Here is a 26910-nt window from a genome sequence, read left to right on the forward strand (position 1 = left end):
TGAATCTTACTTTCAGAATTGTTAAAAAAAAATTGTTATTGGCAAGTATACATAAAATTTATTATTTTAAACATTTTTAGGGTACAATTCAGTGGATTTAAGTATATTCACATCGTTGTGCAGCCATCACCATTAACTATCCCCAGAACTTTTCGTCATCCCAAATAGAAACTCCTTACCCTTTAAAAAATAACTCCCCTTTATCCTTTGCCCCAGCCTCTGGCAACCTCTATCTTCTGTCTTTATGAATTTGCCATTATAATCAGATTTTTTAATGTGACAATGTGTCCTGTCACCACAACACGACTGTCCATGAAGGGGAAAATAGTGTACTACATTAATTAATTCCCAAATGTTAAGCTAACCTTACATTCCTAAGATAAATCCCAGCTGATCATGTCCTATAATCCTTTTTCTGTGTTGCTAGATTTGGTTTGCTCTTGTCTTATTGAGGATCTTTGAATACATATTCGTAAGAAATATTGACCTGTTGTTCTTTTTCTCTGTATGTGTAATGTCTTTGTCTGGCTTTTGTGTGAAGGTAATACTGTCCTCCTAGAATAAACTGGAAAGTGTTCCTCCCTCTCCTATTATAGTTGAGGTATAAACTTCTATACATAGTTTTGTTATAGTTGCTGTCTTTATCCATCCTTTTACTTTCAACCTATTTGAAATCTGCCATTAATATAGATTTCCTGTAATAATAGACTTCCTCTGTAATAACTAATGATACTTTTAAAACAATGAAAACTCCATTTGTTATATTTTTAGGCATTTAACAAAATTAACTGCCAATGTAAACCTTGATTTCACTATAATTTCTTGTTTCCAGACACTCTGTGGTTCTCTTTCTTGTACTAACTCTTAATGTTTGAGTTATTTTTGTTTTACTTAAAATAAGATCTAGTAACCATATGTTGGGCTCTCTTTTTTGCCTTGTTGTTGCTGTTGTTTAGTCATGTCTGACTCAGCGACCCCATGGACTGCAGCATGCCAGTCTTCCCTGTCCTTCACTATCTCCCAGAATTTGCTCAAACTCATGTCCACTGAATCGGTGATGCCATCCAGTCATCTCATCCTCAGTTGCCCCCTTCTTCTCCTGCCCTCAGTCTTTCCCAGCATCAAGGTCTTTTCCAGTGAGTCGGCTCTTTGCATCAAATGACCAAAGTATTGGAGCTTCAGCTTCAGCATGCGTCCTTCCAATGAATATTCAAGGTTGCTTTCCTTTAGGATTGACTAGTTTGATCTCCTTGCAGTCCAAGGGGCTCTCACAAGTAATCTCCAGCACCATAATTCAAAAGCACCAATTCTTTGGCACTCAGCCTTCTTCTTTATGATCCAACTCTCACATCCATATGTGACTACTGGAAAAACCATAGCTTTGACTATACGGACCTTTGTCAGCAAAGTGATGTCTCCGCTTTTTAATATGCTGTCTAGGTTTGTCATAGCTTTTCTTCCAAGGAGCAAGTATCTTTTCATTTCATGGCTGTAGTCACCATCTGCAGTGATTTTGGGGCCCAAAAAAATAAAGTCAGCCACTGTTTCCATTTTTCCCCCTTCTGTTTGCCATGAAGTGTTGGGACCAGATGCCATGGTCTTAGTTTTTTCAATGTTAAGTTTCAAGCCAGCTTTTTCACTCTCCTCTTTCACCTTCATCAAGAGGCTCTTTAGTTCCTCTTCACTTTCTGCCATTAAGGTGATGTCATCTGCATATCTGAGGTTATTGATATTTCTCCCGGCAATCTTAATTCCAGCTTGTGCTTCATCCAGCCCAGCATTTCGCATGATGTACTCTGCATATAAATTAAATAAACATGGTGACAGTATACAGCCTTGATGTGCTTCTTTACCAATTTTGAGCCAGTCCATGTCTGGTTCTAACTGCTGCTTCTTGATCCAATAATCCACTCCTCTGGGTTGTCACAGAGCACTGCTTGTGCTACCTATGGCATACAACAAATTCCCACTGGCTATCTATTTTACATACGGCAATGTATGTTTCAGTGCTACTCTCTCAGTTTGCCCCACCTTCTCCTTCCCCCGCTATGTCCACAAGTCTATTCTCTATGTCTGTGTCTCTATTGCTGCCCTGCAAATAGGTCATCAGTATCATTTTTCTAGATTCCATATATATGTGATAATGTATATTTGTTTTTCTGACTTACTTATGGACTCTAGGTTCATCGATCTCACTAGAACTGACCAAATTCATTCCTTTTTATGGCTGAAACTCCTGAATAAATTTTTTAATTAATTTAATTGGAGGCTAATTACTTTACAATATTATAGTGGTTTCTGCCATACATGGACATGAATCAGCCATGGGTGTACATGTGTCCCCCATACTGAACCCCCCTCCCACCTCCCTCCCCAACCCATCCCTCAGGGTTGTCCCAGTGCACTGGCTTTGAGTGCCCTGTTTCATGCATGGTCATCTAATTCATATATGGTAATATACATGTTTCAATGCTCTTCTCTCAAATTATCACACCCTTGCCTTCTCCCACAGAGTCCAAAAGTTTGTTCTTTATATCTGTGTCTCATTTGCTGTCTCACATATAGGATCATCATTACCATCTTTCTAAAGTCCATATATATGCGTTAATATACTGTATTGGTGTTTTCCTTTCTGACTTATTTCATTGTATAATAGGCTCCAGTTTCATCCATCTCATTAGAACTGATTCAAATGTGTTCTTTTTAATAGCTGAGTAATAGTCCATTGTGTATATATACCACAGCTTTTTTATCCATTCGTCTGCCGATGGACATCTAGATTGCTTCCATGTCCTAGCTATTGTAAACAGTAGTACAGTGAACATTGACCCCAATTTTCTCTTGGGGAGTCCCCAGCGTGTCTCTTTCAATTCTGATTTCCTCGTTGTGTGTGCCCAGCTGTGGGATTGCTGGGTCGTATGGCAGTTCTATTTCCAGTTTTTTAAGGAATCTCCACACTATTCTCCATAGTGGCTGTACTAGTTTACATTCCTACCAACAGTGTAAGAGGGTTCCTTTTTCTCCATATCCTCTCCTGCATTTATCCTGAATAATTTTTAAAATAATAAAATATTAACAGTATTTTTGCATTAGAAGATATTATAAAACTGACTTTGTAAATGTAAACCATGTTAAAATCACTGCTATGTATTGTGAATAACTGAAAACCACCTAAATGTCTAGTCATAGACATTGGTTAAATTACAAGGGATTCATATAATAGTTATCTATTTAAAATCATGTTTTGTAAGTATATGACATGGAACATGTTCAACAATTGGTTAAGTTGTCCTATTCTAGTAACTACTCTCTCCCCTAACTTTTTTCAGCATGTTGCAGCTTCCCAAGGTGTTCTACCATACCTGCTGGCTTTCTCTAATCATGCTTTCTTTAATCACTCCTTTGCAAATAGTCACTTCATTAACTGCTGTTCAAACATGCTACTTTAGTGTGTCATCTGATTCCTGGCAGGACCCTGAGAAAGTTTAACCCTGTTGCTCCCTGTTTGGTGTAATTAAGATAAAATTACAGGACTTCCCTGGTGGTCTAGTGGATAAGAAACCAGCTGCCAAAGCAGGGGACATGGTTTGAATCCTGGTCAGGGAAGATCCCAGATGCTGCAGAGCAACTAAGCCCGTGTACCACAACTACTGAGCCCATGCTCTAGATAGACCCTGTGAGCCGAAACTACTGAGCCCTTGTGCCTAGAGCATGTGCTATACAAGAGAAGCTACCACAAGAAGCTCGCTCACTGCAAAGAAGAGTAGCCCCCACTCACCACAATGAGAGAAAACCTCTGAGCAACAGTGAAGACCCAGCACAGCCAAAAAACAAACAAACAAAAAAGATGAGATTACTGAGAAAACAAGAAATGCCCGTTTTTTCAAAGTATTACTATGTTTACTGCAGCTCTGTTAGTCTCTCAGTCATGTCTGACTCTTTGCAACCCCATGGACTGTAACCCACCAGACTCCTCTGTCCATGGAATTTTTCAGGCAAGAATACTGGAGTGGATTCCCATGCCCTCCTCTAGGAGATCTTTCCAGCCCAGGGATCAAACCCAGGTCCCCTACATTGCAGCCATATTCTTTACCATCTGAACTACCAGCAGGGAAATCCAATAACAGTGATGGCTACCATTAAATGTAGTTTTAATTTATACTATGCTTTGTATATCATGTAAGTCTTTTAACCCTATGAAGTATAATAGTCATCATCCCCAGTTTATACATGAAGATACATTCAATATCTTTGATTACTGTGAATTAATATATTGTCATTGTTTTCTTTTGTAGATCATTCACGAGAAGTCTTGGAGCAATTAGTAGGCCCAAACAAACTAAAGCAAGTGACGTGGACTGTGTATTGATGCTTACTGAAGCTTATCAAATCTATGATCTTCATACTACTTTCCCTGGAAACAATGGTCTCAGAGATTGACTTTCCAATAATATGATTTATGCGTTGAATTTAACCTGGCTCTTAAACATTTTAATAGTGCTTTTATTTCTATATATAAGTTCGTTGATGAGTGAGTGTTCTTGAAATGGCAATTATAGCTTGCCCTCTGATATATTGGGGGAGGGTATTGTTTTTTTCTTAAATAAGAAAGTTTTAAGTTACCTGTTTCCCCTGGAAATTTCCTTCTCCTAACTAGATATTTGAGCTTCTATAAGAGATATTTATCACTGGATAAACAGGAGAATTCTAAGTTATTTCTAAAAGCATAATTACCTTCCTAGCTATTTTCTGGCTATTGTCTTCCAAAGTATTTAAATGTCCACGGGCCAAAAAGCAAAGCTGAAGATCAGGCCTGTATATTCTTCACAAAAATTATTATTTCAATGAAACAAAGAAATGTAATAGTTTAATGTCATAATCTTGTATATCATACCTTAGCCATTTAGCATATGAGTGATACTGAGGCCTTTGCCTGGCCACTTATTACATTGATTTTTATGGCTACTTTCCCCCAATACATGCTATTCATCTACAAACTTTCTTCCTTAAAAACTGCACTCAAGAACGTGTAAGAATGAATAAATATGAAATAGCCTCACAGAGGTGGTATCCTGAAGCTCTACTGGTTTCACATTGTAAAATAAACAACACAGGTCTTAGTTTTCAAATGAAATGTATTACTATCTATAATCACAAAATTTTCTGAAACATACTGTGCTTAAACTACCCCCAAATTCACCATATTCCCTGTGCCAAAAGCCTTTGTCAGTGGGACCTTCTTAAAGACTTCCTGTTTTAACTGTGATACAGTGAATAACAGGGAAAGTATGGTATGGTAGATTTCTTGGACATATGTAGAGGGACAGGTTTACATATTCAACTCTACTTCTTCTCCTTACTATTAACTACTTTATAAATGTGCTATGTTTATAGTGTATAATGTACAATATAGTGTATTGCCACTGCAGAGGTGGTACACATGTGTATGTATAAAATGGGTAGGCCTGTTCCATCTATGAAATTTCTCTAAAGACAAATTCAGTAAGATTTAATATTGAACACCTAACCAAGTCACTACCTTTCCCCCCTTTTGAAGAAACTAGTTTCAAGATCTAAAGTGTCAGATTTTTAAGGTCTGTAAAGGACTTATCATCCTAAAGCAGCTTGTGGCTTGACCTTTTTTTATATCACTGGTTGTATCAGCTATTTTTCAGCACCCTGCTTAAAAGTCTGGGCTCCCATCCCTATCCTACCTATAACTGTCACGCTTGCCTGTCATTCTGAACTCTATTTTTCCCCTCTCCATCTTTTACCATCTGACATCTTATTTTTTATTTATTATCTGTCTGTCCACCCTAGTATATAAGCTTCATGAAGACAGACATTATTTCTCTTTTTTCACTGCTGTATCTCCAGTACCTAGAACAGTGTCTGATATATAATAAGCACCCAAATGTTTGTTGAATAAATAGATAAGAAAATAAATAAAAGTAATATCCATACTTCAAGTTTCTGGTCTGTGACATGTACAGAGATTGGAAGTCATCACTCCTATTCCCACAAGATAAAAACTGAACAAGCTGAAAATCATGAAACAGTACAGCTTTGTTTGAAAGTAGAGTTGTATTAATTGTAGATGTATACTGCAAACTCTAGGGCAACCGGTAAAATAAATTTTAATAAATATGATTGATGTCCTAAGGGAGGGGAGATGAAACCATATAAAATGCTCAATTACACCAGAAAAGGGGGCTTCCCTGGTGGCTCAGTGGTAAAGAATCTGCCAGCCAATGCAGGAGACACGAGCTCGATCTCTGGTCTGGGAACATCGCACATGCCGTGGAGCAGCTAAGCCAGTGTGCCTCAACTATTGAGTCTGTGCTCAGGAGTCCAAGAGCCGCAACTACAGAAGCCCCCGAACCCTTGAGCCCATGCTCCACAAGAAGAGAAGTCATGGCAATGAGGAGCCGACACACCACAACTAGAGAAAGCCTAAGCAGCAACAAAGGCCCAGCACAGCCAAAAAGACAAAAAAAGATAAAGGAGAATTCCCCAATGGTCCAGTCAATAAGGACTCTGCACTTTCACTGACAAGAGCCTGGGTTCTATTCCTGGTCCAGGAACTAAGATCCCACAAGACTTGCAATGCAGCCCCAACCCCACCCTGCAAAAAAAAGATAAACACAGAAAATGAAGAAAAAGTAGAACACAAAAAAGAAAGAACAAAGGCAGGAATAGGGAACAGCTATAAGGATGGTAGAAACTAATCCAACTATATCAATAATGTCTTTAAATGTTTAAATGTGAACAATCTATCTGTTAAAAGATTTATTTATTTAAGGTTTTGGCCGTGGTGGGTCGTTGTTGCTGCATGCAGACTTTCTAGTTGTGATGAGTGGGGGCTGCTCTGATACGGTGCTCAGCTACTCTTGTTGCAGAGCACAGGCTCTAGTCACTTAAGCTTCTGTAGTTGCAGCAAGTGCATTCTAGAGCTCAGGCTTAGTGTTGGTTCACACAAATTTAGTTGCTCTGCAGCATGTACGTTCTTCCCAGAGCAGGGATAGAACCAGTTTCTCCTGCATTGGCAGGATCTCTGAAGAAGATTTAGCTTCGGGGCCAGGGACCAGGCTTGATCACTCAAGAGCTTTTGTGTAGCACAGTTTTATTAAAGTATAAGAGGGGACAGAGAAAGCTTCTAGCATAGACATCACAAGGGGAATGGACAGCACCACACTTGCTAGTCTTAGCAAGGGAGCTATGTATTTTTTATTTGGTTATAACAATAAATCAAAAGAATGTCTCAAGGTTACAAAGATCTTACTAGACCCACTCCCACAATTTACATTTTCATGTGACACTTCAGTTCAGTTGCTCAGTCATGTCTGACCCTTTGCAACCCCATGAACTGCAGCACACCAGGCCTCTCTGTCCATCACCAACTCCCGAGTTTACCCAAACTCATGTCCATTGAGTTGGTGATGCCATCCAACCATCTTCTCCTCTGGTGTCCCCTTCTCCTCCTGCCCTCAATCTTTCCCAGCATAAGGGTCTTTACAAATGAGTCCGCTCTTCGCATCAGGTGGCCAAAGTACTGGAGTTTCAGCTTCAACATCAGTCCTTCCAATAAACATCCAGGACTGATCTCCTTTAGGATGAACTGGTTGGATCTCCTTGTAGTCCAAGGGACTCTCAAGAGTCTTCTCTAACACCACAGTTCAAAAACATCAATTCTCTGGTGCTCAGCTTTCTTTATAGTCCAAATCTCACATGCATACATGACTACTGGAAAAACCATAGCTTTGACTAGACGGAACTTTGTTGACAAAGTAATCTCTCTGCTTTTTAATATGCTATCTAGGTTGGTCATAACTTTCCTTCCAATGAGTAAGCATCTTTTAATTTCATGGTGGCAGTCACCATCTGCAGTGATTTTGGAGCCCCCCAAAATAAAAGTCAGCCACTATTTCCACTGTTTCCCCATCTATATGCCATGAAGTGATGGGACTGGATGCCATGATCTTAGTTTCCTGAATGTTGAGCTCTCAGCCAACTTTTTCACCCTTTTCTTTCACTTTCAAGAAGCTCTTTAGTCCTTCTTCACTTTCTGCCATACGGGTGGTGTCCTCTGCATATCTGAGGTTACTGATATTTCTCCTGGCAGTCTTGACTCCAGCTTGTGCTTCTTCCAACCCAGCGTTTCTCATGATGCATATAAGTTAAATAAGGGTGACAATATACAGCCTTGACGTACTCCTTTTCCTATTTGGAACCAGTCTGTTGTTCCATGTCCAGTTCTAACTGTTGCTTCCTAACCTGCACACAGGTTTCTCAAGAGGCAGGGCAGGTGGTCTGGTATTCCCATCTCTTTAAGAATTTTCCACAGTTTATTGTGATCCACAGAGTCAAAGGCTTTGGCATAGTCAATAAAGCAGATGTTTTTCTGGAACTCTTGCTTTTTTGATGATCCAGTGTTTGTTGGCAATTTGATCTCTGGTTCCTCTGCCTTTTCTAAAACAAGCTTGAACAACTGGAAGTTCATGGTTCACGTACTGTTGAAGACTGGCTTGGAGAATTTTGAGCATTATTTTACTAGCGTGTGAGATGAGTGCAATTGTGCGGTAGTTTGAGCATTCTTTGGCATTGCCTTTCTTTGGGATTGGAATGAAAATTGACCTTTTCCAGTCCTGTGGCCACTGCTGAGTTTCCCAAATTTGCTGGCATGTTGAGTGCAGCATGTTCACAGCATCATTTTTAGGATTTGAAATTCAGCTGGATTTCCATCACCTCCACTAGCTTTGTTCGTAGTGATGCTTCCTAAGGCCCACTTGACTTCGCATTCTAGGATGTCTGGCTCTAGGTGAGTAATCATACCATTGTGATTATCTGAGTCATGAAGATCTTTTGTGTATAGTGCTTCTGTGTATTCTTGCCACCTCTTCTTAATACCTTCTGCTTCTGTTAGGTCCATACCATTTCTGTCCTTTATTGAGCCCATCTTTGCATGAAATGTTCCCTTGGTATCTCTAATTTTCTTGAAGAGACCTCCAGCCTTTCCCATTCTATTGTTTTCCTCTATTTCTTTGCACTGATCACCGAGGAAGGCTTTCGTATCTCTCCTTGCTATTCTTTGGAACTCTGTATTCAAATGGGCATATATTTCCTTTTCTCCTTTGTTTTTCACTTCTCTGTTTCACAGCTATTTGTAAGGCCTCATCAGACAGCCATTTTGCTTTTTTGTATTTCTTTTTCTTGGGGATGGTCTTGATCCCTGTCTCCTGTACAATGTCACGAACCTCCATCCATAGTTCATCAGGCACTCTATCAGATCTAATCCCTTAAATCTATTTCTCACTTCCACTGTATAATCGTAAGGGACTTGATGTAGGTCATACCTGAATGGTCTAGTGGTTTTCCCCACTTTCTTCAATTTAAATCTGAATTTGGCAATAAGGAGTTCATGATCTGAGCCACAGTCAGCTCCTGGTCTTGTTTTTGCTGACTATATGGAGCTTCTCCATCTTTGGCTGCAAAGAATATAATCAATTTGATTTCAGTACTAACCATCTGGTGATGTCCATGTGTAGAGTTTTCTCTTGTGTTGTTGGAAGAGGGTGTTTGCTATGATCAGTGCATTGTTTTGGCAAACCTCTGTTAGCCTTGCCCTGCTTCATTCTGTACTCCAAGGCCAAATTTGCCTGTTACTCTAGGTGTTTCTTGACTTCCTACTTTTGCATTGCAGTCCCCTATAATGAAAAGGACATCTTTTGGGGGTGTTAGTTCTAGAAGGTCTTGTAGGTCTTCACAGAACTGTTCAACTTCAGCTTCCTCAGTATTACTGGTCAGGGCATAAACTTCAATTACCGTGATACTGAATGGTTTGCCTTGGAAACAGAGATAATTCTGTCATTTATGAGATTGCATCTAAGTTGCATTTTGGACTCTTGTTGACGATGAGGCTACTCCATTTCTTCTAAGGATTATTCAGAAGGTTCTTAGGAAGGAGAAATATGTCCTTAAGCAATACATTGTTGTTATATAGTCATTGGTACAGAGTTTAAGGGAAAACATATCCTTGAGCAAGATGAGTTGTTTTGCTGTGCAATCATCAGCTCTGGATTTAAAGAAAAAAAAACATTTGTCCTTTTCTCCTCCTTGAGAACTCCAGACCCCTATCTTTTTCTTGGAGATGGACTTTTTATCAACCTAGGAGTTGACTCTCAGATTCTCAACCACTTCACCACCAGGGAAGCTCATATGTGAACAGTCTTAATACAAACCTGTTAGCTATTAAGTCATTTCAAGGATCACTGTTATATATATATGGGAGATTTTAAATATTTAAAGTAGTATTTGAATATCTCAAACACCTTCCTTTACCCTCCTCATAAATAATTAAGAGAAGATAACAGAAACAGGGTTGTAGATATTTAAAATTAAATCTCCTCTTGGCCTCTTCAAGTCAATGTCCAACAGTGCTCCAGAGTATAATTCCCTTTAATTTTCTCCTTCTTATCCTGCTGAGAAAGACACTATCCAGCAGAATATCCTGAATTTTCAAAGAATATGTCAACAAAACTCTTTCTCCTCAGATACCATCTAATACTACTGTAGCCTATAATTTCCATTAATGTTTACCAATGCGGAATCAAACTTTTGAGTTCATAAGTGACCCCCAGTAGATCAATGGAAATTGGATACAAGAATTGATTTATTGGGTTATAGTAATCTCTGACTTCCAAATTCAGGAATCAGAAGATCCTCTGTGACCCCAGCTCCAAAACTCCCATGTAATGATCCTGTTTTCCTATCTAAGCAACAACTTGCTCCTAACTGCTTTCTCTACATTTCTGTTGAATGACTGTAACTCTGATCACATCTCCCTGGTATCCTAATCCCATTGGCATATGTGTATTATTAGAAAGCACATAATGCAAGTGTGATAACCAATTCCTAAGTAGTAAGAACAAGAGAGTACAGTTGACCCTTGAACAACATGGGTCTGAACTGCACTTTATGTGTTTTTGTTTGTTTGGTTTTCAATAAATACTACAGTATTATGCAATCCATTCTCAGATGCAGAAACTTGGATTTGTAATGTAAAGTTACACGTAGATTTTCAATTCTAAGGGGGTGGTTGGCGATTGTCAGCATCCTAACCCCCACATGTGTACAAAGTTGCATTTTACTTGTAATTTACACTTGTAATATGTATTGTGGTCATGTTTTGTTTTAAATTGAAGAATATGAAATATAGTACCTAAAATCAGTACAAAATTACAAGACCCAAAAGTAAAAACTAGGTCTCCCTCCCATCCTCATCCATCAGCCATCTTGTACCCTTTCAGAACACAACCACTCTGATCAGTTTCTTATTTACCTTTCCAAAGACATAATATGTCTACTGCAAGTAAATATACATCCTTTACACATACATTCATATGTAGGTATATACACATCTTTTTTTTTTTCCCCACAAATAGTGGTAGTCCTTCACATTGTTTCTCATTTATGTCCTAATGTTCTTATTGATATATAAGATCGTGACAACCCGGGGCACTGGTGGTATAACAAAATGTTATTGACTTTAATAAACCATAAAAATGCATCATAAGGTATCACAGTACTGAGTATGTTGTTGTGTTGTTGTTGTTGAGTCACTCAGTCCTGTCCGACTCTTTTTGAGACCCCATGGACTGCAGCACATCAGGCTTCCCTGTCCTTCACCAATTCCCAGAGCTTGCTCAAGCTCACGTCCATTGAGTCGGTGATACTATCCAACCATCTTATTCTCTGTCGTCCCCTTCTCCTCCTGCCCTCAATCTTTCTCAGCATCGCAGTCTTTTCTAATGACTCACTTCTTCCCACCAGGTGACAAAAATATTGGAGCTTCAGCTTCAGTATCAGCCCTTCCAATGAACATTCAGGGTTGATTTCTTTTAGAATTGACTGGTTTGATCTCCTTGCAGTCCAAGGGGCTCTCAGGTGTCTTCTCCAACACCACAACTCGAAAGCATCAGTTCTTTGGCGCTCAGCCTTCTTTATGCTCCAACTCTCAAAACATCTGTACATTACTACTGGAAAAACCATAGCTTTGACTACGTGGACCTTTGTTGGCAGAGTAATGTCTCTGCTTTTGAATATGCTATCTAGGTTCGTCATAACTTTCCTTCCAGGAGAAACTGTCTTTTAACTTCATGGCTGCAGTCATCATCCGCAGTGATTTAGGAGCCCAAGAAAATAAAGTCTGTCACTGTTTCCATTGTTTCTCCATCTATTTGCCATGAAGTGATGGGACCAGATGCCATGATATTCATTTTTGAATGTTGAGTTTTAAGCCAGTTTTTTCATTCTCCTCTTATACCTTCATCAAGAGGCTCTTTAGTTCCTCTTCGCTTTCTGCCATTAGGGTGGTGTCATCTGCATATCTGAGGTTATTGATATTTCTCCCAGAAACCTTGATTCCAGCTTCTGATTCTTCCAGCCCAGCTTTTCCCATGATGTACCCTGCATAGAAGTTAAAATAAGCAAGATGATAATATATACAGGTTTGGTATACTCCTTTCCCAATTTTTAACCATTCCATTGTTCCATGTCTGGTTGTAACTTGCTTTTTGACCTGCATACAGGTTTCTCAGGAGGCAGGTATGGTGGTATTCCCATCTCTTGAAGAATTTTCCAGTTTGTTGTGATACACATGGTCAAAGGCTTTAGCATAGTCAATAAAGCAGAAGCAGATGGCTTTCTGGAATTCTCTTGCTTTTTCTATTATTCAGTGGATGTTGGCAATTTGATCTCTGGTTCCTCTGTCTTTTCTAAATCTAGCTTGTATATCTGGAAGTTCTTGCTTCACATACTGTTGATGTCTAGCTTGAAGGAATTTAAGCATTAGCTTGCTAGCATGAAATGAGTACAATTGTGCGGTAGTCTGAACATTCTTTGGCATTGCCCTTCTTTGGTATTGGAATGAAAACTGACCTTTTCCAGTCCTTTGGCCACTGCTGAGTTTTCTAAATTTGCTGGCAGCAAATTTTCTAAATTTGAGTGCAGCACTTTAACAGAATCATCTTTTAGGATTTCAAATAGCTCAGCTGGAATTTCATCACCTCCACTAGCTTTGTTCATAGTAACGCTTCCTAAGGCCCACTTGACTTCACCCTCCAGGATGTCTGGCTGTAGGTGAATGTTGGCAATTTGATCTCTGGTTCCTCTGTCTTTTCTAAATCCAGCTTGTACATCTGGAAGTTCTTGGTTCACATATTATTGATGCCTATAACTACACCATACTAGTTATTTGGGTCATGAAGATCTTTTTTGTATAGTTCTTCTGTGTATTCTTGCTACCTCTTCTTAATATTTTCTGCTTCTGTTCAGTTCAGTTCAGGTCAGTGGCTCAGTCGCGTCTGACTCTTTGTGACCCCATGAATCGCAGCACGGCAGGCCTCCCTGTCCATCACCAACTCCTGGAGCTTACCCAGACTCATGCCCATCGAGTCGGTGATGCCATCCAGCCATCTCATCCTCTGTCGTCCCCTTATCCTCCTGCCCCCAATCCCTCCCAGCACCAGGGTCTTTTCCAATGATTCAACTCTTCGCATGAGGTGGCCAAAGTACTGGAGTTTCAGCTTCAGCATTAGTCTTTCCAGTGAACACCCAGGACTGATCTCCTTTAGGATAGACTGGTTGGATCTCCTTGCAGTCCAACGGACTCTCAAGAGTCTTCTCCAACACCTGCTTCTGTTAGGTCCATACAATTTCTGTCCTTTATTGTGCCCATCTTTGCATGAAATGTTCCCTTGGTATCTCTAATTTTCTTGAAGAGATCTTTAGTCTTTCCCATTCTATTGTTTTCCTCTATTACTTTACACTATTCACTTAGGAAGGCTTTCTCATCTCTCCTTGCTATTCTTTAGAACTCTGCTTTCAAATGGATATATAGTTCCTTTTCTCCTTTGCCTTTTGATTCTCTTCTTTTCTCAGCTATTTTTAAGGCCTCCTCAGACAACCATTTTGCCTTTTTGCATTTCTTTTTCTTGGGGATGGTTTTGATCACTGTCTCTTGTACAATGTTACAAACCTTCTAAACTCTTTTTTTTAATCTATGTTTCTTAATTGATGCCCTATTGTATACTAACCTATACTAGGCACTTTATACTTTCATTTAATACAATAACCTTTTGAAGTACAGTAAAAATTTATTACTATTAACATGTTATAAGTTAAGAAATGAAATCTCAAGAGAGCTTAACTCACCCAAAATGCCAACTAGAAAGTGACAGAGTGGTCACACTCTAAAGCCCATGTATTCGGTACCATACTAACTGCATCTCTGATATTTACAGGCAATTTTTTTTTAAATATAGTATTCTGTATTTTTTATTTTAATTCAAAGGTACATTGTAGTTGTTCTAAACCATAGAAACAGACTCTGCTAAAACATCTAATTCCAAAAAACTTTAAAAAATCTAATTCCTCTCTGCTACTTAAATTACATGTGGTTACTACTGGATACTGCTTTGTATAATTATATTCCTATAACAGGATGAGGGCATGGCAACCCACTCCAGTATTCTTGCCTGGAGAATCCCTATGGACAGAAGAGCCTGGTGGGCTACAGTCCATGGATTGCAAAGAGTTCAACATGACAGAACAATTAAGCACAGCAGTAAAACTAGAAAAAAAATTAGAGATTTCTGCATTTGGCTTACTGTAGAACAAGTTATATGACAAAGGCTGACAAAATTTTAACCTTCATATTTTCAAAGCAAGATTTACCATTAACACAAATTGCCTTCTGTGGACCACAGAGTCTTTTCAGGTTAAACCCAAATAGCTATATCCCCTGTTGGAGGAACTTCAACAGCTCAAGGCTGAAACTGCCACACTGTGCTTGTTGTCAGTCCATTGTTATCCTGCCTTGTAGGCTCTGGAAGTGAATATTCTGCTACTTTGTGCAGTTGATGCTGAATGCTATGTCCACTGAATTGGGGTCGTCCAGGGTCGCCAATCAGTACTTGAGTTCTGTGTGCCTCAAAGCAGTTCTTCAGCCATTGAAGCAGACTGTCTGCAAGGTCTTCATCATAAAACATATCTCCAAGCACAACAAGGTCCCACTTATCTTGTTCCAAATCCAAAATATTTTTGATTAAAATGGGAAAAGGATTCAGTTGGTTCAACTCACAATTTAGTTTAATAGCCATTCCTGCAACTTTAAAAAAAGGACATAGTGAATTGGTATATGCTAGGTTATTTTAATTTCCTACTGATTAATTTAAATAATTTAGAGAATCTTCAATAGATTTTTCCCCTTTGTGTTGAAAGCTGTGTTTTTAGGTAAAGAAGCCTAAACTATATGCCAAAATGAGCTATTTCCTACAATGCTCAACTATATGACTATTCTGAAAACAAAGCAAACAATACTACACACTGGAAAAGGAGAGGTTTTAAGGAATATTTGCTCATCTCAACAAGACCACTTAGAACTAACACCAAAAAAGGATGTCCTTGTCAACCTAGGGGGGTGGAATGTAAAACTAGAAGTCAAGAGATACCTGGAGTAACAGGCAAGTATGGCCTTGGAGTACAAAATGAAGCAGGGCAAAGGCTCACAGAGTTTTGTCAAGAGAACACAGTGGTCGTAACAGACATCCTTTTCCAACAACACAAGAGACAACTCTGCACATGGATATCACCAGATCATCACCATCATCACCAATACCAAAATCAGATTGATTATATTCTTTGCAGCTGAAGACTGAGAAGCTCTAAACAGTCAGTAAAATCAAGACCTGGATCTGACTGTGGCTCAGATCATGAGCTCCTTATTGCAAAATTCAGGCTTAAATTGAAGAAAGTAGGGAAAACCACTGGGTCATTCAGGTATGACCTATGTCAAATCCCTTATAATTATATAGTGGAGGTGATGAATAGATTCAAGAGATTAGATCTGGTAGACAGAGTGCCTGAACAACTACAGACAGAAGTTTGAAATACTGTACAGGAGGTAGTGACCAAAAGCAAAAGAAATGCAAGAAGGCAGAGTGGTTTTCTGAGAAGGTCTTACAAAAGGTTGAGGAAAGAAGAGAAGCAAAAGGAAAGGGGGAAAGGGACTGATAAAACCAACTGAATGCAGACTTCCAGAGAATAGCCAAGAGAGATAGGAAGGATCTTCTTAAATGAACAATGCAAAGAAATAGAGGGAAACAACAGAATAGAAAGACTAGAGATCTCAAGAAAAATTGGAGACATTAAGGAAACATTTCATGCAAGGATGGGCATGATAAAGGACAGCAATAGTAAGGACCTAACAAAAGCAGAAGAGATTAAGAAGAGGTGGCAAGAAACTAAAACTCCTAGAGGAGAACATAGGCAAAACACTCTCCAACATAAATCACAGCAAGATCCTCTATGACCCACCTCCCAGAATATTGGAAATAAAAGCAAAAATAAACAAATGGGACCTAATGAAACTTAAAGGCTTTTGCACAACAAAGGAAACTATAAGCAAGGTGAAAAGACAGCCTTCAGAATGGGAGAAAATAATAGCAAATGAAGAAACAGACAAAGGATTAATCTCAAAAATATACAAGCAACTCCTGCAGCTCAATTCCAGAAAAATAAATGACCCAATCCAAAAATGGGCCAAAGAACTAAACAGACATTTCTCCAAAGAAGATATACAGATGGCTAACAAACACATGAAAAGATGCTCAACATCACTCTTTATCAGAGAAATGCAAATCAAAACCACAATGAGGTAACATTACACGCCAGTCAGGATGGCTGCTATCCAAATGTCTACAAGCAATAAATGCTGGAGATGGTGTGGAGAAAAGGGAACCCTCTTACACTGTTGGTGGGAATACAAACTAGTACAGCCACTATGGAGAACAGTGTGGAGATTCTTTAAAAAACTGGAAATAGAACTGCCATATGACCCAGCAATCCCACTCCTGGGCATACACACCCAGGAAACCAGATCTGAAGGAGACACATGCACCCCAATGTTCATCGCAGCACTGTTTATAATAGCCAGGACATGGAAGCAACCTAGATGCCCATCAGCAGATGAATGGATAAGGAAGCTGTGGTACATATACACCATGGAATATTACTCAGCCATTAAAAAGAATACATTTGAATCCGTTCTAATGAGGTGGATAAAACTGGAGCCCATTATACAGAGTGAAGTAAGCCAGAAAGATAAAGACCAATACAGTATAATAACGCATATATATGGAATTTAGAAAGATGGTAACGATAACCCTATATGCAAGACAGAAAAAGAGACACAGATGTATAGAACAGAATTTTGGACTCTATGGGAGAAGGCAAGGGTGGGATAATCTTAGAGAACAGCATCGAAACATGTATATTATCAAGTGTGAAACAGATCGCCAGTCCAGGTTGGATGCATGAGACAAGTGCTTAGGGCTGGTGCACTGGGAAGACCCAGAGGGATGGGGTGGGGAGGGAGGTGGGAGGGGGGATTGTGATGGGGAACACATGTAAATCCATAGCTGATTCATGTCATGTATGGCAAAAACCACTACAATATTGTAAAGTAATTAGCCTCCAACTAATAAAAATAAATGAAAAAAAAAAAAAAAAAGAAGAAGAAGAGGTGGCAAGAATACACCAAAAAACTATACAAAAAACGTCCTAATGACTCAGATAATGACGATGGTGTGGTCACTCACCTAGAGTCAAACATCTTAGAGTGTGAAGTCAAGTGGGCCTTACAAAACATCACTATGAACAAAGATAGTGGAGGTGACAGAATTCCAGCTGAGCTATTTCAAATCCTAAAAGATGATGCTGTTAAAGTGCTGCACTCAATTTGCCAGCAAATTTAGAAAACTCAGCAGTGGTCACAGGACTGGAAAAGGTCTGTTTTCATTCCAATCCCAAAGAAGGGCAATGCCAAAGAATGTTCAGACTACTATACAGTTGCACTCATTTCACATGCTAATAAGATTATGTTCAAAATCTTTCAAGCTAGGCTTCAGCAGTCAGTGAATGGAGAATTTCTAGATGTACAAGCTGGGTTTAGAAAAGGCAGAGGAACCAGAGGTCAAATTTCCAACATTTGTTTGGTCATAGAGAAAGCAAGGGAATTCCAGGAAAACATTTACTTCTGCTTTATTGGCTATGCTAAATCCTTTGACTCTGTGGATCACAACAAACTGTGGAAAATTCTTAAAGAAATGGGAATACCAAACCATCTTCCCTGTTTCCTGAGAAACCTGTATGTGGGTCAAGAAGCAGTAGTTAAAACTGGACATAGAACAATGGACTGGTTCAAAATTTGGAAAGGAGTACACCAAAGCTATATATTATCACCTGGCTTATCTAACTTCTATACAGGGTACATCTTGTGAAATGCTGGGCTGGATGAAACACAAACTGGAATCAAGATTACTGGGGGAAATATCAGTAACCTCAGATATGCAGATAAAACCACTCTAATGGCAGAAAGTAAAGAAGAACTGAAGAGCATCCTGATAAGGATGAAAGAAGAGAGTTTAAAAAAAAAAAAAAAACTGGCTTAGAACTCAACATTCAAAACCTATGATCATAGCATCTGGTCCTATCAGTTCATGTCAAACAGAGGGTGAAAAGTGGAAGCAGTGACAGGTTTTATTTTCCTGGACTCCAAGGTCACTGCTGATGGAGGGTGCAGCCATGAAATGTTTTAAAATGCTTACTCCTTGGAAGGAAAGGTATAACAAACCTAGACAGTGTATTAAAAAGCAGAGACATCACAAAGTCAACAAAGGTCCATATAGTCAAAGCTATGGTTTTTCCAGTAGCCATGTATGGATGTGAGAGTTGGACTTTAAAGAAGGCTGAGCACTGAAGAATCGATGCTTTTGAACTGTGGTGTTGGAGAAGACTCCTGAGAGTCCCTTGGACTGCAAGGAGATCTAACCAGTCAATCCTAAAGGAAATCAGTCCTGAATATTCATTGGAAGGACTGATGCTGAAGCCCCAATATTTTGGCCACCTGATAGGAAGAGCCAACTCATTGGAAAAGACTGGTGCTGGGAAAGACTGAAGGCAAAAGGAAAAGGGGCAGCAGAGGATGAGATGGTTGGACGGCATCACCGACTCAACGGCCATAAATATGAGCAAACTCTGGGAGACAGTGAAGGACAGGGGAACCTGGCGGGCTGCAGTCCATGGGGTCACAAAGAGTTGGATATGACTTAACAACTAAATAACAACAACAGTGAAGACTTTTGGTTTGTCACAGATGTACAAGAGACAGGAAAACAAGGCTTATGTTTGAGCAGGATGACAACTTAGAACTGAGAGTCCTATATATAATAAGGCTCCTCAAGGGCTAGATCCTCAATGAAAGGTAATACTAGAGAAAATCAGGGAAAATTAACACTTACCCGTCTCAACTTGGGTTCGAATGGAATAAAATATCCCTCAAACGCCCAGGCCTATCTTCACTTGGGTTTTGGTCAAATAAACACTACCTACATATTTCAGGAAATCCCTAGCCCAGAGATGACCAACAGTAACTGTTCCCAGGTTGGTATCACTTTGGGATAACTGCCAGACACAAATAGAAGTCCTCCTGTCAAAAATGCACCATCAAGTCAGGCCTTACAGGGTTCCCACAGACAATGTCCCACTGAGTTCACCATATTAGATTATGAAATAAAACATGGAAATGGCTTATGGTGTTGGAGCAACTGTAGATATTTATCCTGGAGGAAAAAAAAAGATGAGCTCAAAATATTTAAAAATATGACAGTCTTACTAGGGTCTATGTCATTGGCCAAGATCCTTAAGGCTCCACTCATCTTAGCAGCAATGGCTGTAGCGCCACATCCACTCCCAATGTCTAACACAGATTTTCCTCTGACAGCATCAGGATTATCCAAAAGATACCTAAATTAGAAAAGGGAAAATATAGTCTAAGACAGATGGGAGGTCAGTAAGAGGTGTCCAATATTTTTTCTTTGGATTGATTGGACAAGGAAATAGTGAAACTTAGCAGAAGAGCAAAGGAAATTCCCTGGTGATCCAGTGGCTAGGACTCCACATTTTCACTGCAAATGGCCTATCCCTGAGATCCTGCGATCCAAAAAAAGACTAAGGAACAATGGCAAGGCAGGGGTGTAGTGCCCCATCTAAAGGAACAGATGCTACCATCTTGAGGTAACAGTTGCCACAACAGAAATTAGGTGTTAGCAGAGATTTAAATCTGATGTTAGCAGAGATTCTTTTTTTGTTTTTTGGTGTTTTGGCTTGCAGGATCTTAGTCCCCTGAATAGGGATTGAAGTTGGACCAGGCAGTGAAAGTGCTGAGTAACTCCCCAGAGATTCTTATTTTTCAATTGAAGTAAATTTTTACTTGCTTCAAGTTTTAAATGATAGCATCTGATTGTTTTAAAGTTTATAAGTAAAACAAGTTTACAAGTTTACAAAACATATCCATTTTTTAAAAACAGAAAACACATCTGTGGATCACCAATTTGTGACCTCTGATTCAGTCTCTTAAGGAATCTGATTACCCTTATATTTGGAGTTGATACACAACAATTTGCATAGGTATCACTTGCAAAGATATCACTTATTTTGTTAAATGATACAAGTAAATACAGGAAAATTTGGCAACACAACAGCCAGAAAATTGGAATTTATACCACCTGTAAAGTTTTCCAGAACTCAGGATTTTCCAAAAAGCTCTATGTTTGCATTTATTTATTTTGCATTTAAAACTATGTACAAACTGGACTTCCCTGGCAGTCCAGTGATTAAAACTCCATGCTTCCAATACAGGGGATGCAGGTTCGATCCCTGGTCAGGGAACTAAGACCCCACATGCCACATAGCATGGCCAAAGAAATAAAAATAAAAAACTAAATACAATCTGAGTTCTGCTAGACCATACCATTCCTGTGAAAGAGAAGTTCTTATACATTTCCTTTCACAGTTTTGTAACATCAAGGCATTAAAAAATTAAATCATTTACCAACCTAAGAGCAAAGACTAAATTAAAATGCTGAAAGTTCTTGCATTTGTTTCAGCGACTGTTTTAATAAAAAGCATTGTGTGTATAAGTGAGAAAATGTCCTAAAGACCTTTGCAGTATGGGGAGTTGGAAGGGGGGACCTTAAAAATGCAGATTCAAGTTCACCTGAGTGATGTCCCAATCACTCATATCCCTCATTCTTTGGGAGCTTGGGAAAAGGCAGTGGTGGAGATAGCAACATTTACAGAATTAAACCCGGAGAAGGAGTGGGGGGCTTTATGTTCCATCAAGGATCTGCATGGGCATTACAAATCATGAACCTGAGAACAGTGTGAGATTTCTGGATCATTACCCGTTACCTAGGGTCTTGACAGCTGCTCTAGGATTTCTCTTGGGAAGAGAACTATATATGGGGAAACACCTTGGTAAGCTTGGAATAGAAGGGAAAACCATGCAACAAAGCAACCCAAAACTGTTTCTAAACTCTAATAAAATAATTTGGGGTTTTTTTTGAGGAGCAGGGAGAAAGTGGAGTTGGAAGGGACCAAAAAGAGGGAGGTGGTGAGGAGCCCTAAAGGTTCCTGCTTCACTTAAGGCCATACGTACCTAGACAGGGCTTGGCCCCCTGGCCAGTAGATTGCCCAGTAAGGATCCCTGAAGGGCCACAGGTCAGCTCTCTCCCACCAGAACTTGCATCTGGGGGTCAAAAGCCGCAACTGGATTTCAGGGGTGAGGCTGCCACTGCTGGTGACTTCAGTGTTCTCCTCCAGGAAAGCTTTCATCCCAGGGTCCAAAAGGCTTCCAGTTCCTCTCCAGGGGCAGTGACCCCAGGGGAACAAGGGGAAGCCACTGCTTCTCACGGCCTTCCAGAGGACAAAATAGTGGTTCATGGGAAATGATGCAAACACTCTCCAGCCTGGGCTCAAAGCCATCAGTCTGGTCCCAAAGCACAGGTATGCTTGTGTGCTCTTGATAAGAGCTGTATCTCCTGGGGAAAGAGTCTGGTTGCCAAACTGATCTCAGCTGGAGTCACTGGACCTCTAAAAACATAATAATAATGAAAACTCTTGACACTTCCAAATCCTTTCACATAGTAAGAAAATATTAGTGTTACCTCTGTAGCAGATGATGCACAAGTGCAAGTTCACTTTAGATGAAAGTTTGTGTGCATTAATTTAGGAAAACCCAATCTTCTAAAACATACTTTTTCATTCTTTGTGAACAACAGAATCCTTTTAATAATTTAGAAAACCAAATAGACAAGCATTTGATTTTGATAGAATCCTCAGGAACATTCCTGTTACATAAAATAAAGTATACCCTTAACATTCTTTCATTCATTTAATAAATCATTTTCCTTTAAGCAGACACTGTGCTAGATAACCGTGAACAAAATAAACAAAAGTTCACATCTTCAGGAAACTTAGATTCTAGTGATGGAATAGAGCAGGTTATCAGGGCAAACACAGCTCTTGCCTTTATGGAGTCTAGCCAAGAGTTGTGCAGATTATCAAACTGTAACTGTGGTTAGAGATATATAAATTATACTGACTGGTCAATAAAGATAACTCTAGCATATGGGGACTTTCCTGGTGGTTCAGTGGTTAAGAATCCACCTTTCAATGCAACAGAGTCAATCCCTGGTATGGGACTAAGACCGCTTGTCAAAACTACTTATGCTCTCAGCTAGAGAAGCCTGCCTGCTGCAACAAAGACACAGCCCAACCAAAAAAAAAAAAAAAAAAGATAGCCCTAGCATAAAACATCAATGTAATTAAGATTGTTATTTTTCCTAAAACAAAACAAACAAACAAAAACTATGGATTTAATTGTGATAAAAGACTATCAATTCACTTTCTGTAATACCTCTGATGAGTCGTACTCACCAAACCTGAACTTAATAGAAAGACATTCTGATTAAGAATAAGTAGGAATTTCATTTCTTTAGGTAGATATACTCCTAAGTATTTTATTCTTTATGTTGCAGTGGTGAATGGTATTGTTTCCTTAATTTCTCTTTCTGTTTTCTCACTGTTAGTGTACAGGAATGCAAGGGATTTCTGTGTGTTAATTTTACATCCTGCAACTTTACTATATTCATTGATTAGCTCTAGTAATTTTCTGGTAGACTCTTTAGGGTTTTCTATGTAGAGCATCATGTCGTCTGCAAACAGAGTTTTACTTCTTCTTTTCCTATCTGGATTCCTTTTATTTCTTTTTCTGCTCTGATTGCTGTGGCCAACACTTCCAAAACTATGTTGAATAGTAGTGGTGAGAGTGGGCACCCTTGCCTTGTTCCTGACTTTAAGGGAAATGCTTTCAGTTTTTCACCATTGAGGATAATGTTTGCTGTATATAGAAAACTATAAAACCTGATGAAAGAAATCAAAGAGGACACAAATAGAAGGAGAAATATACAGTGCTCATGGATTGGAAGAGTCAATATTGTCAAAATGAGTATACTACCCAAAGCAATCTATAGATTCAATGCAATCCCTATCAAGCTACCAGCGGTATTTTTCACAGAACTAGAACAAATAATTTCACAATTTGTATGGAAATACAAAAAACCTCGAATAGCCAAAGCAATCTTGAGAAAGAAGAATGGAACTGGAGGAATCAACCTGCCTGAATTCAGACTCTACTACAAAGCCACAGTCATCAAGACAGTATGGTACTGGCACAAAGACAGAAATATAGATCAATGGAACAGAATAGAAACCCCAGAGATAAATCCACATACCTATGGACACCTTATCTTTGACAAAGGAGGCAAGGATATACAATGGAAAAAAGACAATCTCTTTAACTAGTGGTGCTGGGAAAACTGGTCAACCACTTGTAAAAGAATGAAACTAGAACACTTTCTAACACCCTACACAAAAATAAACTCAAAATGGATTAAAGATCTAAATGTAAGATCAGAACTATAAAAGTTCTAGAGGAGAATATAGGCAAAACACTCTCCAACATAAATCACAGCAAGATCCTCTATGACCCACCTCCCAGAATATTGGAAATAAAAGCAAAAATAAACAAATGGGACCTAATGAAACTTAAAAGCTTTTGCACAACAAAGGAAACTATAAGCAAGGTGAAAAGACAGCCTTCAGAATGGGAGAAAATAATAGCAAATGAAGAAACAGACAAAGGATTAATCTCAAAAATATACAAGCAACTCCTGCAGCTCAATTCCAGAAAAATAAATGACCCAATCCAAAAATGGGCCATTTCTCCAAAGAAGATATACAGATGGCTAACAAACACATGAAAAGATGCTCAACATCACTCTTTATCAGAGAAATGCAAATCAAAACCACAATGAGGTAACATTACACGCCAGTCAGGATGGCTGCTATCCAAATGTCTACAAGCAATAAATGCTGGAGATGGTGTGGAGAAAAGGGAACCCTCTTACACTGTTGGTGGGAATACAAACTAGTACAGCCACTATGGAGAACAGTGTGGAGATTCTTTAAAAAACTGGAAATAGAACTGCCATATGACCCAGCAATCCCACTCCTGGGCATACACACCCAGGAAACCAGATCTGAAGGAGACACATGCACCCCAATGTTCATCGCAGCACTGTTTATAATAGCCAGGACATGGAAGCAACCTAGATGCCCATCAGCAGATGAATGGATAAGGAAGCTGTGGTACATATACACCATGGAATATTACTCAGCCATTAAAAAGAATACATTTGAATCCGTTCTAATGAGGTGGATAAAACTGGAGCCCATTATACAGAGTGAAGTAAGCCAGAAAGATAAAGACCAATACAGTATAATAACGCATATATATGGAATTTAGAAAGATGGTAACGATAACCCTATATGCAAGACAGAAAAAGAGACACAGATGTATAGAACAGAATTTTGGACTCTATGGGAGAAGGCAAGGGTGGGATAATCTTAGAGAACAGCATCGAAACATGTATATTATCAAGTGTGAAACAGATCGCCAGTCCAGGTTGGATGCATGAGACAAGTGCTCAGGGCTGGTGCACTGGGAAGACCAGAGGGATGGGATGGGGAGGGAGGTGGGAGGGAGGATTGCGATGGGGAATATTGTAAATCCATGGCTGATTCATGTCAATGTATGGTAAAAACCACTACAATACTGTAAAGTAATTAGCCTCCAACTAATAAAAATAAATGAAAAAAAAAAAAAAGAATAAGTAGGAATGAAGAAGAGAAGTTTAAACTCAAATTATACACCAAGTTGTTTGGTCTGTTCTGCATAAATATTTTAAATAGTCTTAAATTCACCCAAATATTTAGAGTTGTTCAGTTACTAAGTCATGTCCGACTCTTTCAACACCATGAACTGCAGCACTTCCAGGCTTCCCTGTCCTCCAGAGTTTGCTCAAACTCATGACCATTGAGTCAGTGATGCCATCCAACCGTCTCATCCTTTATCACCCCCTTCTCCTCCTGCCCTCAATCTTTCCCAGCATCAGGGTTTTTTCCAATGAGTCAGTTCTTCCCATCAGGTGGCCAAAGTACTGAAACTTCAGCTTCAGCATGAGTCCTTCCAATGAATATTCAGGTCTGATTTCCTTCAGGATTGACTTGTTGGCTCTCCTTGCTGTCCAAGGGTAGGGGCCCCAAACTCAAATGCCTACCTGGGGCCAGACTGGTGATAAATGAGTGATGCAGGCAGGTTGCTGATAACAGAGAGGCTGTGGCAAACTAGAAAGTGTTTCAAAACAGTCCAACGGAGCCAGCAAGCTGCTGCCTGTCCTGGAACATAGGGCCAGATCTTTCCATTTTTCAAGATAATCCACGGACTTCCCTGGCAGTCTAGTGGCTAAGACTCCCAATGAAGGGGGCACAATCCCTGCTCCTGGAACTAAGATCCTATCTGCTGCAAGTCCCCAACCAAAAAAAAAAAAAAAGCAAAAAAAACAAATTCCCACTTTTAAGCGCGGGAAATTAATTGAAATATCAAGACAGGAGGGTCAAAATGCCTGTCAGGCCACTAGTCAGTGAACTCAGGATAGATTTTAAGTGGGTGTCAGCCCACATTTATGCCCTTGTAATCACAGGCTCTCTTAACAGCCTGACCTCACTGGACTAATTGCATAGGAAGGATTGGGTCAGCCCTTGAGTCTAAGGTTTAAAAAGAAAGCAGAGCAAATACGAGACGATTTTGGACATAGTGTCGTCCAAACCGATGCCGCCCCCTCCCACGCCAAGCACCAATGAAGCATCTGTTATTAATATGTGATTAAGCGGTGGACACTGGGTATTTGGATTAATTAGTAAGAAGACAGGTTCAAAAGTACAAGCTCCAAAAGTGTTAGCACGTTCTTTTCCTCCGAGGAGGACGGGAGTCAATCTTAAAGGGGCAGACACAGCCTTCCTTTTCTCCTTACCTGTCTGTGCTAACACCACCCTGGGGAGCAAAGCACAGGGCAAGTCAGTCACTTTGCCTTTGCGCCTCTTTTGGCGCTTTCTTTACAAGGGTACTCGGGATCCAGAGCTTCCGGAGGAGCCTGCTACCCGCACCCCTGTCCCCGCCCCTGCCCGGACCTCCTGCTCCGCCCTCCTTCCCGGCAGCGCTCTCTCCCTTCACCCGGGCTTCTTAAAGGGACAGACGTGTGAAACCAGAGGGTGCCCTGACCTCGGTTGGAAAATAAGGGAATGTCAAATACTGGTTTCTAAAAAATACACTCTGAAGCCATGGAGTATCTGCTTTGTGCCAATCACACTTCTAGGTACTGCACATATGGTGGTGAGCCAAATAGACACAGCATAAACCCTTAATGACACATTCAACTGGGATTAAATCATAATATGTCTTCCCTTTAATTATAATAATTTTCATACACATGCAATCTTTTTTGTTTCTTTAATTGTAACTTGTCATTTCAATTAACGCTCACTGATTATATTGTTAGTAATAATTCCTAATAAATGTTCAAGATCTAGGGACTTCCCTGGCAGTCCAGT

At 39.6% G+C, this 26910-nt stretch overlaps 2 protein-coding genes across 6 annotated transcripts in view; one reads left to right on the forward strand and one right to left on the reverse strand.

The window, feature by feature from the left end:
• AMN1 (antagonist of mitotic exit network 1 homolog) overlaps nucleotides 1–5620 on the forward strand; it is a 79640-nt gene extending 74020 nt beyond the window's left edge. For all 4 annotated transcript variants that reach the window (XM_065939698.1, XM_065939680.1, XM_065939689.1 and 1 more), the window contains one exon: nucleotides 4296–5620. In XM_065939698.1, the coding sequence (XP_065795770.1) occupies nucleotides 4296–4369 (74 nt within the window). In that variant the 3' untranslated portion in view covers nucleotides 4370–5620. The remainder of the gene's footprint in view (nucleotides 1–4295) is intronic.
• ETFBKMT (electron transfer flavoprotein subunit beta lysine methyltransferase) lies at nucleotides 1–26467 on the reverse strand. 2 transcript variants are annotated; one of them, XM_065939659.1, is made up of 4 exons: nucleotides 26334–26467; nucleotides 21557–21990; nucleotides 19733–19863; nucleotides 1–1796 (listed from the first exon to the last, which is right to left on the reverse strand). In XM_065939659.1, the coding sequence occupies exons 2-4, from the start codon at nucleotides 21880–21882 to the stop codon at nucleotides 1237–1239; spliced, it is 1017 nt and encodes a 338-aa protein (XP_065795731.1). In that variant the 5' UTR covers nucleotides 21883–21990; nucleotides 26334–26467; the 3' UTR covers nucleotides 1–1236. The 2 variants fall into 2 exon arrangements, with proteins under 2 accessions (XP_065795731.1, XP_065795737.1); XM_065939665.1 differs by lacking the exon at nucleotides 1–1796 and adding an exon at nucleotides 7146–15166.
• Nucleotides 26468–26910: the final 443 nt, after the last annotated feature.

This window comes from Muntiacus reevesi, chromosome 1, assembly GCF_963930625.1.
Source record: "Muntiacus reevesi chromosome 1, mMunRee1.1, whole genome shotgun sequence".
Classification (NCBI taxonomy): Eukaryota; Metazoa; Chordata; class Mammalia; order Artiodactyla; family Cervidae; genus Muntiacus; species Muntiacus reevesi.

What these genes read in the sequence shown, in the direction of transcription:
- ETFBKMT (XM_065939659.1), bottom strand. Translation starts at nt 21,882, where the DNA reads ATGGCTTTGAGCCCAGGCTGGAGAGTGTTTGCATCATTTCCCATGAAC. An exon ending in GGGGGCCAAGCCCTGTCTAG is followed by an intron (nt 19,864 to 21,556) that starts GTACGTATGGCC and finishes TTTCTAATTTAG; the next exon opens with GTATCTTTTGGATAATCCTG. An exon ending in GGCCAATGACATAGACCCTA is followed by an intron (nt 1,797 to 19,732) that starts GTAAGACTGTCA and finishes ATTTATATGCAG; the next exon opens with AGTACATCATGCGAAATGCT.